The sequence below is a fragment of the Amphiura filiformis genome, chromosome 10, assembly GCF_039555335.1.
Source record: "Amphiura filiformis chromosome 10, Afil_fr2py, whole genome shotgun sequence".
In the NCBI taxonomy this organism is placed as follows: domain Eukaryota; kingdom Metazoa; phylum Echinodermata; class Ophiuroidea; order Amphilepidida; family Amphiuridae; genus Amphiura; species Amphiura filiformis.
This window is the reverse complement of record NC_092637.1, coordinates 51,984,145-51,997,220: the sequence shown is the minus strand read 5'-3', so window position 1 is coordinate 51,997,220 and position 13,076 is coordinate 51,984,145. Positions and strand designations below refer to the sequence as shown.

The 13,076-nt window shown below is 37.1% G+C and overlaps 1 protein-coding gene across 1 annotated transcript in view; it reads right to left on the bottom strand.

The window, feature by feature from the left end:
- Window positions 1-212: 212 nt before the first annotated feature.
- The window catches only part of LOC140161964 (nucleolar transcription factor 1-like), a 38,622-nt gene continuing 25,758 nt past the window's right edge, over window positions 213-13,076 (bottom strand). The window contains 9 exon segments of the mRNA XM_072185258.1: window positions 213-4,523; window positions 4,928-5,129; window positions 5,530-5,607; window positions 6,764-6,953; window positions 7,583-7,635; window positions 8,519-8,629; window positions 9,069-9,162; window positions 10,017-10,051; window positions 11,343-11,504. Of these exon segments, the coding sequence (XP_072041359.1) occupies window positions 4,285-4,523; window positions 4,928-5,129; window positions 5,530-5,607; window positions 6,764-6,953; window positions 7,583-7,635; window positions 8,519-8,629; window positions 9,069-9,162; window positions 10,017-10,051; window positions 11,343-11,504 (1,164 nt within the window). The 3' untranslated portion in view covers window positions 213-4,284.

Genomic DNA, 13,076 nt, shown 5'->3' with positions numbered 1-13,076 from the left:
TTCAAAGATTCCATTTTTGAAATGGAATTAGACCGTACAATCCATGCGGCTTCCATTGCATTACAATTGGCCACACAGTTGAAGCAACCAGTAGTTCCAAGTATACAATTCTGTAACACACCAACATATGGACACATGTACTATCATGACCAAAACATGTAAGTAATGTTTCTTTTTTAAAACATTATGCAGGGTGGCATACGATAACATACAGCACCCAATCCCATTAACTGACATAAGGCCATGAAACACAACCCACGTAAACCACTGGGTGTCTTGTATGGCCCAACTTTCAAGAAATGGGGTCGCATGCGTCAAAATCAACCGATGCAAGCAAACTCTCACAACCAAAGTTGTGAGCTTGTAGTTTGTATAGGGTCATAACCCTAAGGTTGACAAAACCCTGTGATAGACAAGGCAATTTGCAGTTTGGTGGGAGAGCATTTCACATCTGTTTCACACTTACATATTTTCTACCCAAGAACTTACAAAGGGATAGTGTGCAGAGAATTGTTGCAACAAACACTTTTCTGCACTTTCAACCCCAGGGAAGTACTCAGTAAAAATGACTATAAGGGGATGTAATGCAAACATGGGTTAAATTTTCAGCCAGAACTGAGTACCCCCCAACCTCTTTGTGAATGTTCACAACCATAACTCGCATACAGTACAGGTGCATAACCAAGTTGGGCATGCCGAGTAAAGCCAGCCCCCTGGCAAAATCAGACAATTCCAGCCAATTTTAGCCTCTCAGTAATTATACAATTTTAGAATTATTTTTCATTTCAGAGAGTGCAAAAAGTCTCATCAATGAGCTTTTTGTTCTGTTTAAAAGGGGAAACACATACCATTCCTGATTTCATCAAAATTGTTTTTATTTTATATAGAATTGCAGATTCATACGTAGTGGTAATAACAATGAAAATTATTAATTTAAACTTCAACACTACTTGTTTGAGTTAACAACATCGGCTGATGACGAGGAAGTTCCTCGAAAGCGCTCCCGGTAAGCGAAATAAACTAGTGTTAAAGTTTAAATTAATAATTTTCATTGTTTTTATTTTGTTCTCCAAAGAGGCACCCTGTCACACCCTGGTTACACATTTGCCCATGTATAATTCATTGCTGCAACAAAGTTGGAAACAGCATTGTTGTGCTGAAATAGTACAATTTTGAACTGCCACCAAATATCATTAGGCAGAAACAGGATAAAGCCCTCACAGATTTATAAAATCAATAACAAACAAGTCAAACATGTTTTCAGTCAACCATCTCTCAAATCCAATCTGTGATTTTGTTGTCTTAATATGACTGAACTTTGCAGCATAGCAAATACTTGTAACTGATGTACACCGAGTATGAAATGTCTTATATTTATGGAAGCACATTGAAATGGTTACTATACACAAATGTTGATCCAAGCTCTCTTAAGAATGATTTCAATGAGTCCTCATCTCAAACACAACGCCTTTTAAATTTCAAATGTAAATGCAAGATTGTGCAAGATAAAGGACCATTCATTTCAGGTTACATAATTACGTAAACAATTTTCTGCATTTAGGATGATGTAACAAAATTTAACTAACTTTTACAGGGGTTTTCAGAATGATTAGCACCAGCACATAACATGTTGATGGTCACAAACTTCAGATATGGAAATTGTTGCATGAATGAGTTCTAATCAATCTGGGACACCCTGTAAACATTATAAAAGCATGGTGAAGCAGCAAGTGGCACTTCACTTGGCCCTCCAAGTACACAGCTATTTGCGACATCTGAAAATGAACCCCTAAACAAGTACATGTAACAAGTGCAATTTCCTACCCTAAACATGTACAAAATGTACTGGCTTTCCTTTATCTTCTTCTTGACTTTAAAACCCTTCTTAACAACTGGAAAAAGTTGATAGCTTTCAACCTTTATGCCATGCTAAATATTCCCTGAACACTTGATTTATTGTGCAAGGTATACCCCTTTTCTTAAATTTACTTGTTTTAGATACCATATTCATGATACACACATACAGTGCCTAATCATGAAAAAAGACCCTTTTCACCTGAATCTTTGGTTACGCTTAAAACGTCTTGGTCAATGACCGACTTTCTTTCATATATTTATTTTTTCTGAAGGAACAATAAAACAACACATCATATTTCACAGATAAATCACACATTTGTTGAACATAATTTTAAAATATATTTCTTGGTTAAACCAAACATTTCAGTGTTATGGCTACCTTATAATTAAAACAATCAATTCTTGATCACTGATTTCTTGTTGAAGGACAACATACAATTTGTTTACAACCAAACCTGATTGATACAGACCAATATCAGATTATATAATGAAATGCTGTAATTCTGCACCAACCCCTCTTAGTAAGAGGCTCTTACTCTAGTACAGGGATATATACGATGATTTTTATTTTTGGGTGGATCATCGTATAGGCAAATGATGTAGCAAATACATGTCACCCAATGCACCACACAATTGAATAGCAGACCGGAACTGCACAGTACCGGCTTTGGCTGGTTACCAGTTGTACTCGTCTATATAATCGGCAATCGGAACCTACAAAACGTGGCGCATATATCATGACATCGGGAATTGACGCAAATTTTACGGTAAACTCAGTCATACCTAGAAAGGATAAAATTCAAATTGAGAAAATATTCTAGGTATGATTTGTTGTACTACTCTTACTCACTGGATCTGGAGTAAAAGCTTTGCATTGGAGTGTATAGTGAAATTACATCATTCACTCTTACTCCCCGGGCCTAACATTTACTTGAGTACAAATGGAAATAATATCAAACTGGATGGACAGTATTTGACAACTTTTTCATGAAAACATTAGTCTGCTCTTTCAAATTCTGATAACTTTCCTCAATGTGATACCTAGCCTGCTTAGGTACTTATTCCACTCAGTCTGAAACAGTCACTCCTTACACTTTTTCCTCAACAGTATTTTATACCCAATAGTGCCTTATGAGTATGAAGTAAAGTCACAAATGACCTGAGTAATAGACTTTGAAAGCTATAATCAAACTTGATTTTTTCTTCAAATTCCTGCAATTGAAATTGTAATACATTGTGCCCAAAGAGTCTGAACATACCTACTGTATCAATCTTAACATGAAAGTCTAGAATCAGTCTGAAAATTCTCATCCAGTACAAATCACATTACAAATCACATACAATACTGAATGATTTCAGAACAAGCAAATCAAACAGGACAGACACAGCTGTGTTGAGCAATACTCAATATATCACCAATTGATATACAATGCATGTGGTAATAGTATTGACAGCTTATACTTGCATTGACTTTTTTCACACAAATTTACAATTTCAGAGACAATATTAAAACAAATTTATGTCAATGTGCATCACTTTGGAAGGTTTAAGCATTTTCTGTAGTTACAGTACAAACAGTCATAAGTTTCATACATATCTCATTTTGAATCAAGTGTTTTTAACAACTTGAATTACGCCATGTTTTCATGTTTTATTTTTTATCAGCATTTGAAGAATTAAGATGTAACATACCACTGCTGCCTTGTCTTAAGTGGAACAACAAAGCGGTATGCCGAGTTGCTTCACGCAAAAATAACACTATATCTGTGCTATATCAGGCGATAGAGACATGGCGGGTATCAAAATAATACTTTTATCCTCATTCTTTAAAAACAAATCACCCATACAATTATGTTTGCATGTACTTTACGGCCACTGTTTAGGTCTATTTGTATCAAGTCACTCCCGTGCACAAAATTGGTGAATTCATTGACTCCTTCATACGCGGACACAAAATATAGCACCATGCCATTGTGTGAGATCACTGCGCATTTATCATGTTATGCACAACGCAAACGATTCACGCAGCCATGCAGTTCAATATGTGCGCACTCACCCCTACTCTATCGTCTCATATAACACAGGCAAGAGCCAATGAAAATGACAAATATAAATGTTTAAGAAATATTGTTATTAAAAGCAATTTTTTACTTATTGTTAGTGGTCATATTTCTTTTTAGAATGGATGTGAGCTTTTGATATCCTATTCAGCCTGATTTAGCGCATCTCCTTAAGTGATTACCAAAGTTTCTCAATATGTTAATTGACATTCATACAAGGCAGCTGGCCTTTGGATATTTTGCATCTGTACTCTTTATTTGTTGTCTATACCAAACGTGAGCATCAGCCAACATGCTAGCTAGGCGTCATTACTTCATACGGCATAACGCAGCATTGCACATCATAATGCACCATTCCTGGTTCTCTTCATTCCTCCTCCTCCTCCTCTTCGCTCTCCTCCCCAGAGGATTCGCTGGACGAACTGGACCCCTCCGACCCTGATCCCCCTTCACCTTCCTCATCACCGTCTTCTTCATCCCCGTCTTCTTCTTCTGATCCAGAGCCAGATTCTGATCCCGATCCAGACCCTGATCCTTCTTCATTGTTTCCTTCTTCGTTGTTGTCTTCGCCTTCTTCTTCGTCGTCATCATCATCTTCTTCCCCATCTGGAACAAACAAAACATGTGATTGTTGGTTAAGTTGGACATCATGTAAGAACTCAAGTAATTGGTCGCTTGAGGTAAGGCAAATTTGATTTGATATTGAGAGTGACCTTTGGTGCTGCTAATTGATTAAAATGAATGGTAGAATTGGTCAATACATTACATACAAAGTAATGAGGGCCAATCGTTCCATGAAACGCTGCAGACGAAATTGCTACGCAGTACGCACATACCTCGTATTTTTAGTCTTTCACATAAACACAAGGACATGCAACGCTCTAGCGCGAATGCACGCAACAATGGCATAAATGTTAGACACGCATGATAAGCCCTCATGAATATGCGAGAATTCACAGCATACAAAGCACAGGGACTAAAAGTGTTGATAGTCTGGTTTCGTTACCAACCTTCTTCTTCCCCATTCTCCTCCCCTTCCTCGTCCTCTTCTCCTGACGATGATCCACTACTTTGATCCGAACCTGAACCAGACTCGGACTCAGATTCCGATCCTGAACCTGATCCTGAGCTGGATCCGGACTCGGATTCTCCTTCCGAATCGCTGCCCGATTCATCTGATTCCTCTTCCTCTGATTCAGATAAGGTTTCCTGCTGAAAAACCAAGAGAGGACATGTTTAGGCTTGATGGTGGATACTTTATAGAGTGATAATTGAATAAACACAAAAAGTTCTTGCCGTAGGTCAACAAAATTAGGTGTTTTTTTTTCTTTCAGAAATTTGACATCCTGACATCATAGTCTATACTCAAGATTTTGAAAGCTTTGAAAGGCTAATTTTGAATGGAGCAGGCTCGTACGCAGGATTTTTTTGGGGGGTGCTGATTTTGAAAAAGTGGACTTTTTTCCCAAGGGGGGGTGGGGCGATTTTGTGTAAAGTGGACTTTCTTTCCAAAATTTGGACATTTTTGATTAAAAACCCGTAAAAAACCTGGGACTTGACTTGGCACCCCCCTGCGTACGGGCCTGGCATGGAGGACAAATATTGGACTTACTTTGACTTTTGATTTGACTCGTTTCTTCTTTGGTAATAGCAGCTCATCCAGCCTGGCTTGATCTTCTTTGGATAATGTCTGCAATGCAAATCAAGTACATAACAATAGTACAGCTGTAACATTGGTTATCCACACAAATTGTGCACTTTGTGTTAAAAGTATCAATATTTACTCAGGTGTTGATATGGCCGCTAGTTTAGTAGTGACGCAGGTGCGCATTTTCACTGGTCGCAATCATGAAGGGTATTTTAGCGCACGTACAGTGTACACACACATACAAGGGGGATGGTTTGTGGGCGCTCTTGCGGTGCACCCACCACGTATGAGTGCCAATGTCACTACCAAACTCGATTTCAAATTATAGCAATCTGTTTCAGACATGCACCACACTGTATTACATTTTCAAGGTGGCGAACAGTGCAAAACTTGCTTGACTTCACTGGATTTGTTACGAGTAGAAAACTATACTGTATTTGGTTCCATCTTCAATGATTGGTTGTTTATTATTATTTGTTGAGCACTTTTAACATTACGAATATCTTAAGGGGGTACTACACCCCTGTCCAATTTTGTGCCTATTTTTGCATTTTTCTCAAAAATTATAGCCCATTGGTGACAAGTAAGAGATGTATATTATAGGGGCAAGGACTACAACTACTGCACTGGAAATTTTATTTCAGCACAGACAACAGTTGTGAAGTTACAGTCAAAAATGAGGGGAAACCAATATTTGATCAATAACTACTTGCTTTGAGTTGCTGAATTTTTAGTGTAGTAGTTGTAGTCATTGACCCTATAATATACATATCTTACTTGTCACCAATGCGCTATAATTTTTGAGAAAAATGCAAAAATAGGCACAAAATTGGCCAGGGTGTAGTACCCCCTTAAAGGTGCCGGTATTTATGAGAATCAGCTCACTCCCTACATAAATACAATCTTGATACACATCATGCATATTATGTAGTTATATTGTGCATACCAAAACAGCTTAATATCCTAACAGCCAGGTCCATGTATTGGTATGGCTCACTGGTAAAGGTGTGCCAAGAAAATTAAATATCACACAACCTGCCAAAAGGTCACATTCCCAAAATTGTAAATAAACTTAAATTAATATGAGCTGTCTATAAAATGTCTGTTTCACAAAAGTCAAATTTTGGCACTTTGGCTCCAAATTATACAACTTTCAGTTTGAAAAGCATGGAAACCTGTAATTTGAGTCTCAACCTACCCTCTTATATTTGGCTAGCATCTTCTTATAAGTCTTCATCTCAGTCTCTTTCTTGACTTCATACTTCTTCTTCTCCTGAGGTTTCAGCTCCCTCCATCGCCTGCCAACCTCTTTGATGCGGTCATTGTTATCCAGAGGGCGCAGTTCGTCGCTACGCATGATCTCGGAGGTAAAGAACTTATATGCACTACTGTGTGGTGAGAAAAAAAAGCCAGGAATGGTTTTAATTTCAGGTATGAGACTGTACTTGACATGGGATTAGGGTTATGGCTAGGGCTTAGGGATGCAAGGGCTATGGGTCAAGCAATTGTTATCGTGCAGGATACAGTGACACTTATCGGATGTGGTTACGTCATAGCTGCCAACCCCCTACAACATCACTTTTCACTATTATATTCTCAACATTTAAAATCAGTAATTTCTATAAAAAATCAGTATTTTCAGATTCATGTACAATAAGTAGTTTTGGCATTGTTTAGCATTGTCAAGAATTTTTTCAGTGTTCTGGAGTAAAATTAGTGCAAAATAACAAAATAATGAAAATCAGTACCAGTTGACAGGTCTATTAGGACAACATAGCTTTGTAAATCGTTTTTAATTTTCTTTTGGAAACCCTAGAATATCTTAAAGACTGATAACATGCTAGTTACCCTTTTCATGTCATAGCTGACCTCTTCCCAAGCAAAATTAGTTTCGTTTATAGGACATCAATTTTTTTGTGGGTTGTTCCCTAATCTAACCATAAATAAGACCTTTTCTTTAACCTTCTTGATATCAAAGTATAAGTGACAACATAATAACATCAAATCCTATACTTACTTGAATGGCTTTTGAGGCGCATTCTTGATCAAGAGTTTGTCCTTCTGTGTATCCTGTAACATATAATGAAAATATACATAGATGAAACATTGATCTTGAACTTCAATTTGAAAAAAAAAACCACCATATTATACACCTATACAATAATAAAAAGTCAAAAATAAGTACCAAAGTCCATGGTTAAATTTTACATGCACTTTCCATGTTTGTTCACTCCTTATTCTGTATGAGTTCTGCTTCCTTGGACCTTCATCCATATTGATCTGTGGTCAGTGGCTACAAGATCTTCAGCATCTTCAAATCCTTACAAACCTCATCCTAGACCCAATCTCTGGAACCTTAAAGGGCAGGTCTATAGCCAAAACAAGTTTATCTCTATTCGAAGAGAATAATTATTACATTACAAGTTGACACTTGTTGCAATTTTTTTGAGCGTATTTCTCCTGAAAAAGGAGAAATTGTGTGGGTAAAGTTCAGCCTTGTACGTGTTCTTCCCCCGTTTGAAGCGTACATGTTCTCCCCCGTGTGACTGATGGAATTATTTTACTGAGCCAATATTTGTCAAGTGTCACACAACTGTTTTTACCCATTTGTCTGGTCCTGTTGTGTCATGTGTGTGAGTGGGAAGGGGAGGGTGTTTGTTTGTTTATTTGTTTTAGGAATCCCTTTAATTAAGTGGTCTTGGAGCCACTATTGGGTCTTACCCGGCTTCGGCTAAATGTAATAAAAATATCTAGTCTCATAGGACAAACTAAAATTGACACTTTTATTGGCATAATTATATGTATTGACTCTGCATCATTCAGGAAAAGCACATGCCTCTTATTTATAAGTGCAAATCATCAATGATAATACTTTAGCCATCTACATAACAAAATAATTCTCAATGCAGGAAGGAGCAAAGTTGTAATTGGCATTTGAGTGCAGACTACTTACAGCAACCAGTTTGTTAGCAGCAGCCGACTCTTTGATCCAATGCAGCCTCTCTTCTTTTGGAAGTGTTTCCCACTGTTTTCTCAATGCAGCCAATGCCTTCTGTTTGTTAACCTACAAAATAAGTTTTCAAATGAACTGTGAAGAATTGAATGTGGCAGTCGCATATCCTATAACCATTTCACATATGTTGCATGGGAATGTGCACTGTACTATGCTAGCGACGCTTGTTTAGATCTATGTTATATATTTAGCACCCCCAGCACCCTGATGGCAGTCTGCATGAGCATGATGAGTGTGTCAAGACACCAGACACACACAATTTCATCACATTTGTAGTCATACATGCAAGGGGAATTAATCAAGTCTGGAACATTTTGCCATACACCCTATAAACACTATTTTTAATTTGCTTTCTGCATGTGATGTAATTTTGACGATAACACATCCCTGTATGGCTGATCCTTTCAAGTTTGAAATATTCCCAAGGTACGTTATCTTGGTCCCCGTACATGACCATTTTCTCCTACGTAACTCCTTGCTACTAACTCACCTTATTTTGTGTCATATAGTCTCCTACTTTGCTGCTGATGTACATATCTCTGCTTGTCATCCTTTCTGTCTCCCCATTCTCACGGTTACCATCCCTATAAGAATTGAACAAAAAAAAAATCCAATTTATTATTGCATTATCATATATTTATTAATCAATGTTCACAAGCAGAAGTCCACAGTGTTTAAAATGCTGACAGTTTGTCTGTTTCAGATGTAATCTTGTTTATGACATAAACACAAGCATGTATCATTGTACCGTATTTCGTCAAATAAACGCCCCCGGGGGCATTACATTTTCCCAAGGGGGGGGGGGGCGTTTATTCAAGGTCAATTTTTGAACGATAATTCCCGTTAAAATCGTTAGGTAAACTAAAAACACACGCTAAAATGACAAACTACGAACTAGAAACACTTCACTTCTGGTTCACTTCCGGGTTTCTGATCCAGATTTTCGCCAATTATTGATGCTATTATCGACCATGTGCACAACTTGGTAAGCTTACTACACAAGATAGCATGGAAATATCGGCATTTTTGAAACATCTTGGTTGAAAAAAGTGGTGCGGGGCGTTTATTTGAGGGGGGCGACTATTTGACGAAATACAGTATATGAGCAGAGCAAAGCTAGCTCAAAACAAATTTGAACTAAAGACTAGTCATTTGTAAGGGCTACCTGCTCAGGTTTTTCTGGGAAGATAATCCATAGTTTCCCCTCCCACAAAAATAGCAGTATTTCCCACAACTTACATATTTCCTTATTTGGGGATGCAATTTTTTCCATCCAAATGTAATGCAAAGTCTTCATGGAAATAGCTTCCAAGATTCAAAATAAAGTCTTTCAAAATACAGGTTTTGGCTTTCCAAAGGGATTGGAATACTGGTATAAAACTACATACGTTGTGATAATATGTGGTGAAATCAGTACAATTAGTTGAAGTAAACTTACACTCTAGCCTCGGTAGCCTTCTTGATGTACTTATCCTATAATATAACAAAACAATGTAATAATTATTTAAAATTGACAAAAACACTTTCTCTTATACATGTACAAGACCATCTTTACTTCTTTTGTGACTGCCTAACACCTGTACACTTGTATTTTCTGAAATAGGTTCATTTTCCCAATACAGATAATGAAACAGCTCAACTTTCTTTAGGGCTACCAATGAAAATACATAAATATTTATTTTCTTCTTGTTTGCTTGATATTCTACAGACAGAGATGCCAGTAGCTCCTCTGAAAATTATGCCTGTGGTCTTAGATCCCTAGCTAGGTTCAAACACAGCACTTCCCAGAGCCAGAGGGGGCTAATATCTTACATTTTTTGGATTTTAAACCACAATTTTGGATCATGCATTTTGGGGCTTTAAAATGACTTAAAATGTGTTTTGGTCAACAACCACAATCGAAATGTTTTGTTCAAAATGGGAAAATTTCAGATTCTAAATTAATTGGGAAAACTAACATCTCCCTGTACAAATTACATTATAATCATCATAAAAACATTTTTTTTTCACATTTAATATATATATTTGATGCAACCACCACCATGCACATTTCCTACACATGAAGCATGCAGCATACTACTATAATACACATCTACATTGGCAGGCTGGCATTCTACAACATTTGTGCAACAATTGGCAGGATTTCATTCAAACTATGCAGCTGGAGGAGGGGGATGCCATAGGGTACAGCTATGATGCAAAGGAAAACCATTAAAAAAAATCACATTACCAAATGTTGCACTTTATGTTTTAGTGAAGGGCATTAGGTCATAATACCTACCAACGTTTTCCCATCACCAATCACCCTAATGTAAAGAAATAATCCTAGCACTAATCAGCCATACTGAATTATATTGTTATACCACTTTTCTCCAGACTCGAGGTTAAAATAGTGACCTGTGCTTTACCATCCCATATCAAGGTAGCAATTACTGTCTAGGAAAACTAGGAATTCCAGAGGAAATGACTTCCCACCACCAACGCAAACCCATGCTTCTACACACCAAATGAAATACAATAGTAATATTTTGGTGCTAATGCAAGCTTGTTGTAGCCCTCACCTGGTCATTTCCGCCACCACCACCATTCTACTGAAAACTATTAACCCATTATGACCACATTAAGCATTACTGTTAAATTCCATTTTATTTGTGATCCACCGATTTTTCCCACACCCACTCTGATTACTCTACAATTTTTTTTTTCTCAAAAAAAAAAAAAAAAATTAGCAGCCAACTGGCAACCCTAATCCCTGTTGCTGTACCTTTTTCTTCTGCGACAGCTCATTATATTGCTTCGCCAAGAGCCTAGTGATTTCGGTGGAACTCATTTTGGGATTTTTCTTCTTGGCTTTACGACGGTGCTCCTCCGCGTAAATGAATTGGGCATCCACTGGTTTCTTTGGCTTCTTGGTGGGGACTTTGACCTGTGCGGAGGTAAACTAAGTGGTTTATTCATGCATGCAACAATTCATGGTTCCTACAAAATGGTCAAGAGAGATCCACATTTTCAAAATCAGGAAAAAAGGTTTACTGTACAAAAGAATACAAACTTTTGGAAATTCCATAAGAGGTTTATTTTTTCATTTTGCAATTTTGACATTTTAACAGTTCATTGACCGACCCTACCCCAGAAAAGGTGGATGAGAAGCAAAACAAGTTTTCTTGCATTCATACATTTTTAGACTCATTATTTCAACAAACCTGTAATAATATTTTTTTTTAAATAATTGGACTACATTTTTGTACTTGTAGGAACCCTGAATTAGGGTGTGATTTGATCAAAATCCATCCTCTCTATTTTTAATTAGTACCTGAGAACTAAAACAAAACCAGTTATAAATAAATCTTAATCAATTGTGTCAAAGAGTTTCAAGATGTTTAACTGAAGAAATTGTTAGTTTCAATGAATTTTGTGAAGGTAGGAATAACAGAATTGTGCAAAAAGCAAATAAAAACACAAATATAAAAGGAAAACATAGGAATACATACTGACAAACAAGAAACAAGTCCAATAACAAAAGATGTACAGCATTTTTTCCCGGTGGGTTCAGTCTTCACTGACAATGTGTACGCATGATGGTTCCAATTAGGGGTACTTTTCAAGAAATATCCGCGGAATTTTCGAGGACAAAATTGTTTGCGATTGTCCAAATTAGGGGTGTTTTGGAGCAAAATTGTCCTTGAAATGAAAAATAGGGTGTATTTCTAGGACTTTGGTCCGCGTTTTACCGCTACAGTTTTCGTTATTGTCCTCATTTCCCCGTGAAATAGGGGAAAAATTCAAAAGTGTCCTTGAAATGGTAAAAATACGGGTATTTATTTCGGAAAAATGTCCTCGATTCCTCTTGATAAGGGGGTGAAATGAAAATGCGTCCTCAAAATGATAAAAATAGGGGAGGTATTTGGGGGCAAATTTTCCTTGATTTCGCGCAAAATAGGGGGTAAAATTGCTGCAAATGTCCTCGATTCCCTGTGAAATAGGGGTCATTTTCAAATCCTGGAACGGTCATACGTCCTACCTTTAAATACAAACTGAACCCACCGGGCATTTTTTAAGAATGTGATATGATATGCAAGAACTATGAATACAGCATTCATTACCTGTTACGAATATGATCAGAAAAATGCTGCTGATAAAATTTGACACAACATTAAAGCAGGGATTGCGGATATATATCAAGCTATCACACAATGTCAGCGCACACAGAAACATGAGCACATGCAAACACAATATGAACATGATTTCCAGCTATACTAACAAATGGCAGATTACTGTCAACCATCCCTATTCATGCCGTCATGTACACCTTCTGGGAATAAGTCAGCAATTCGAGCAGATATCAACATAACTATGAGGTTTCTAGCTTTTCTGGCTACAAAACTAACCTTTAGATGCAATCATTTGTGCTTTAAGGGGTACTACACCCATGTGGTAAATTTGTGACTATTTTTGCATTTTTCTCAAAAAATAATTACACACTGGTAACAAAAGTTAT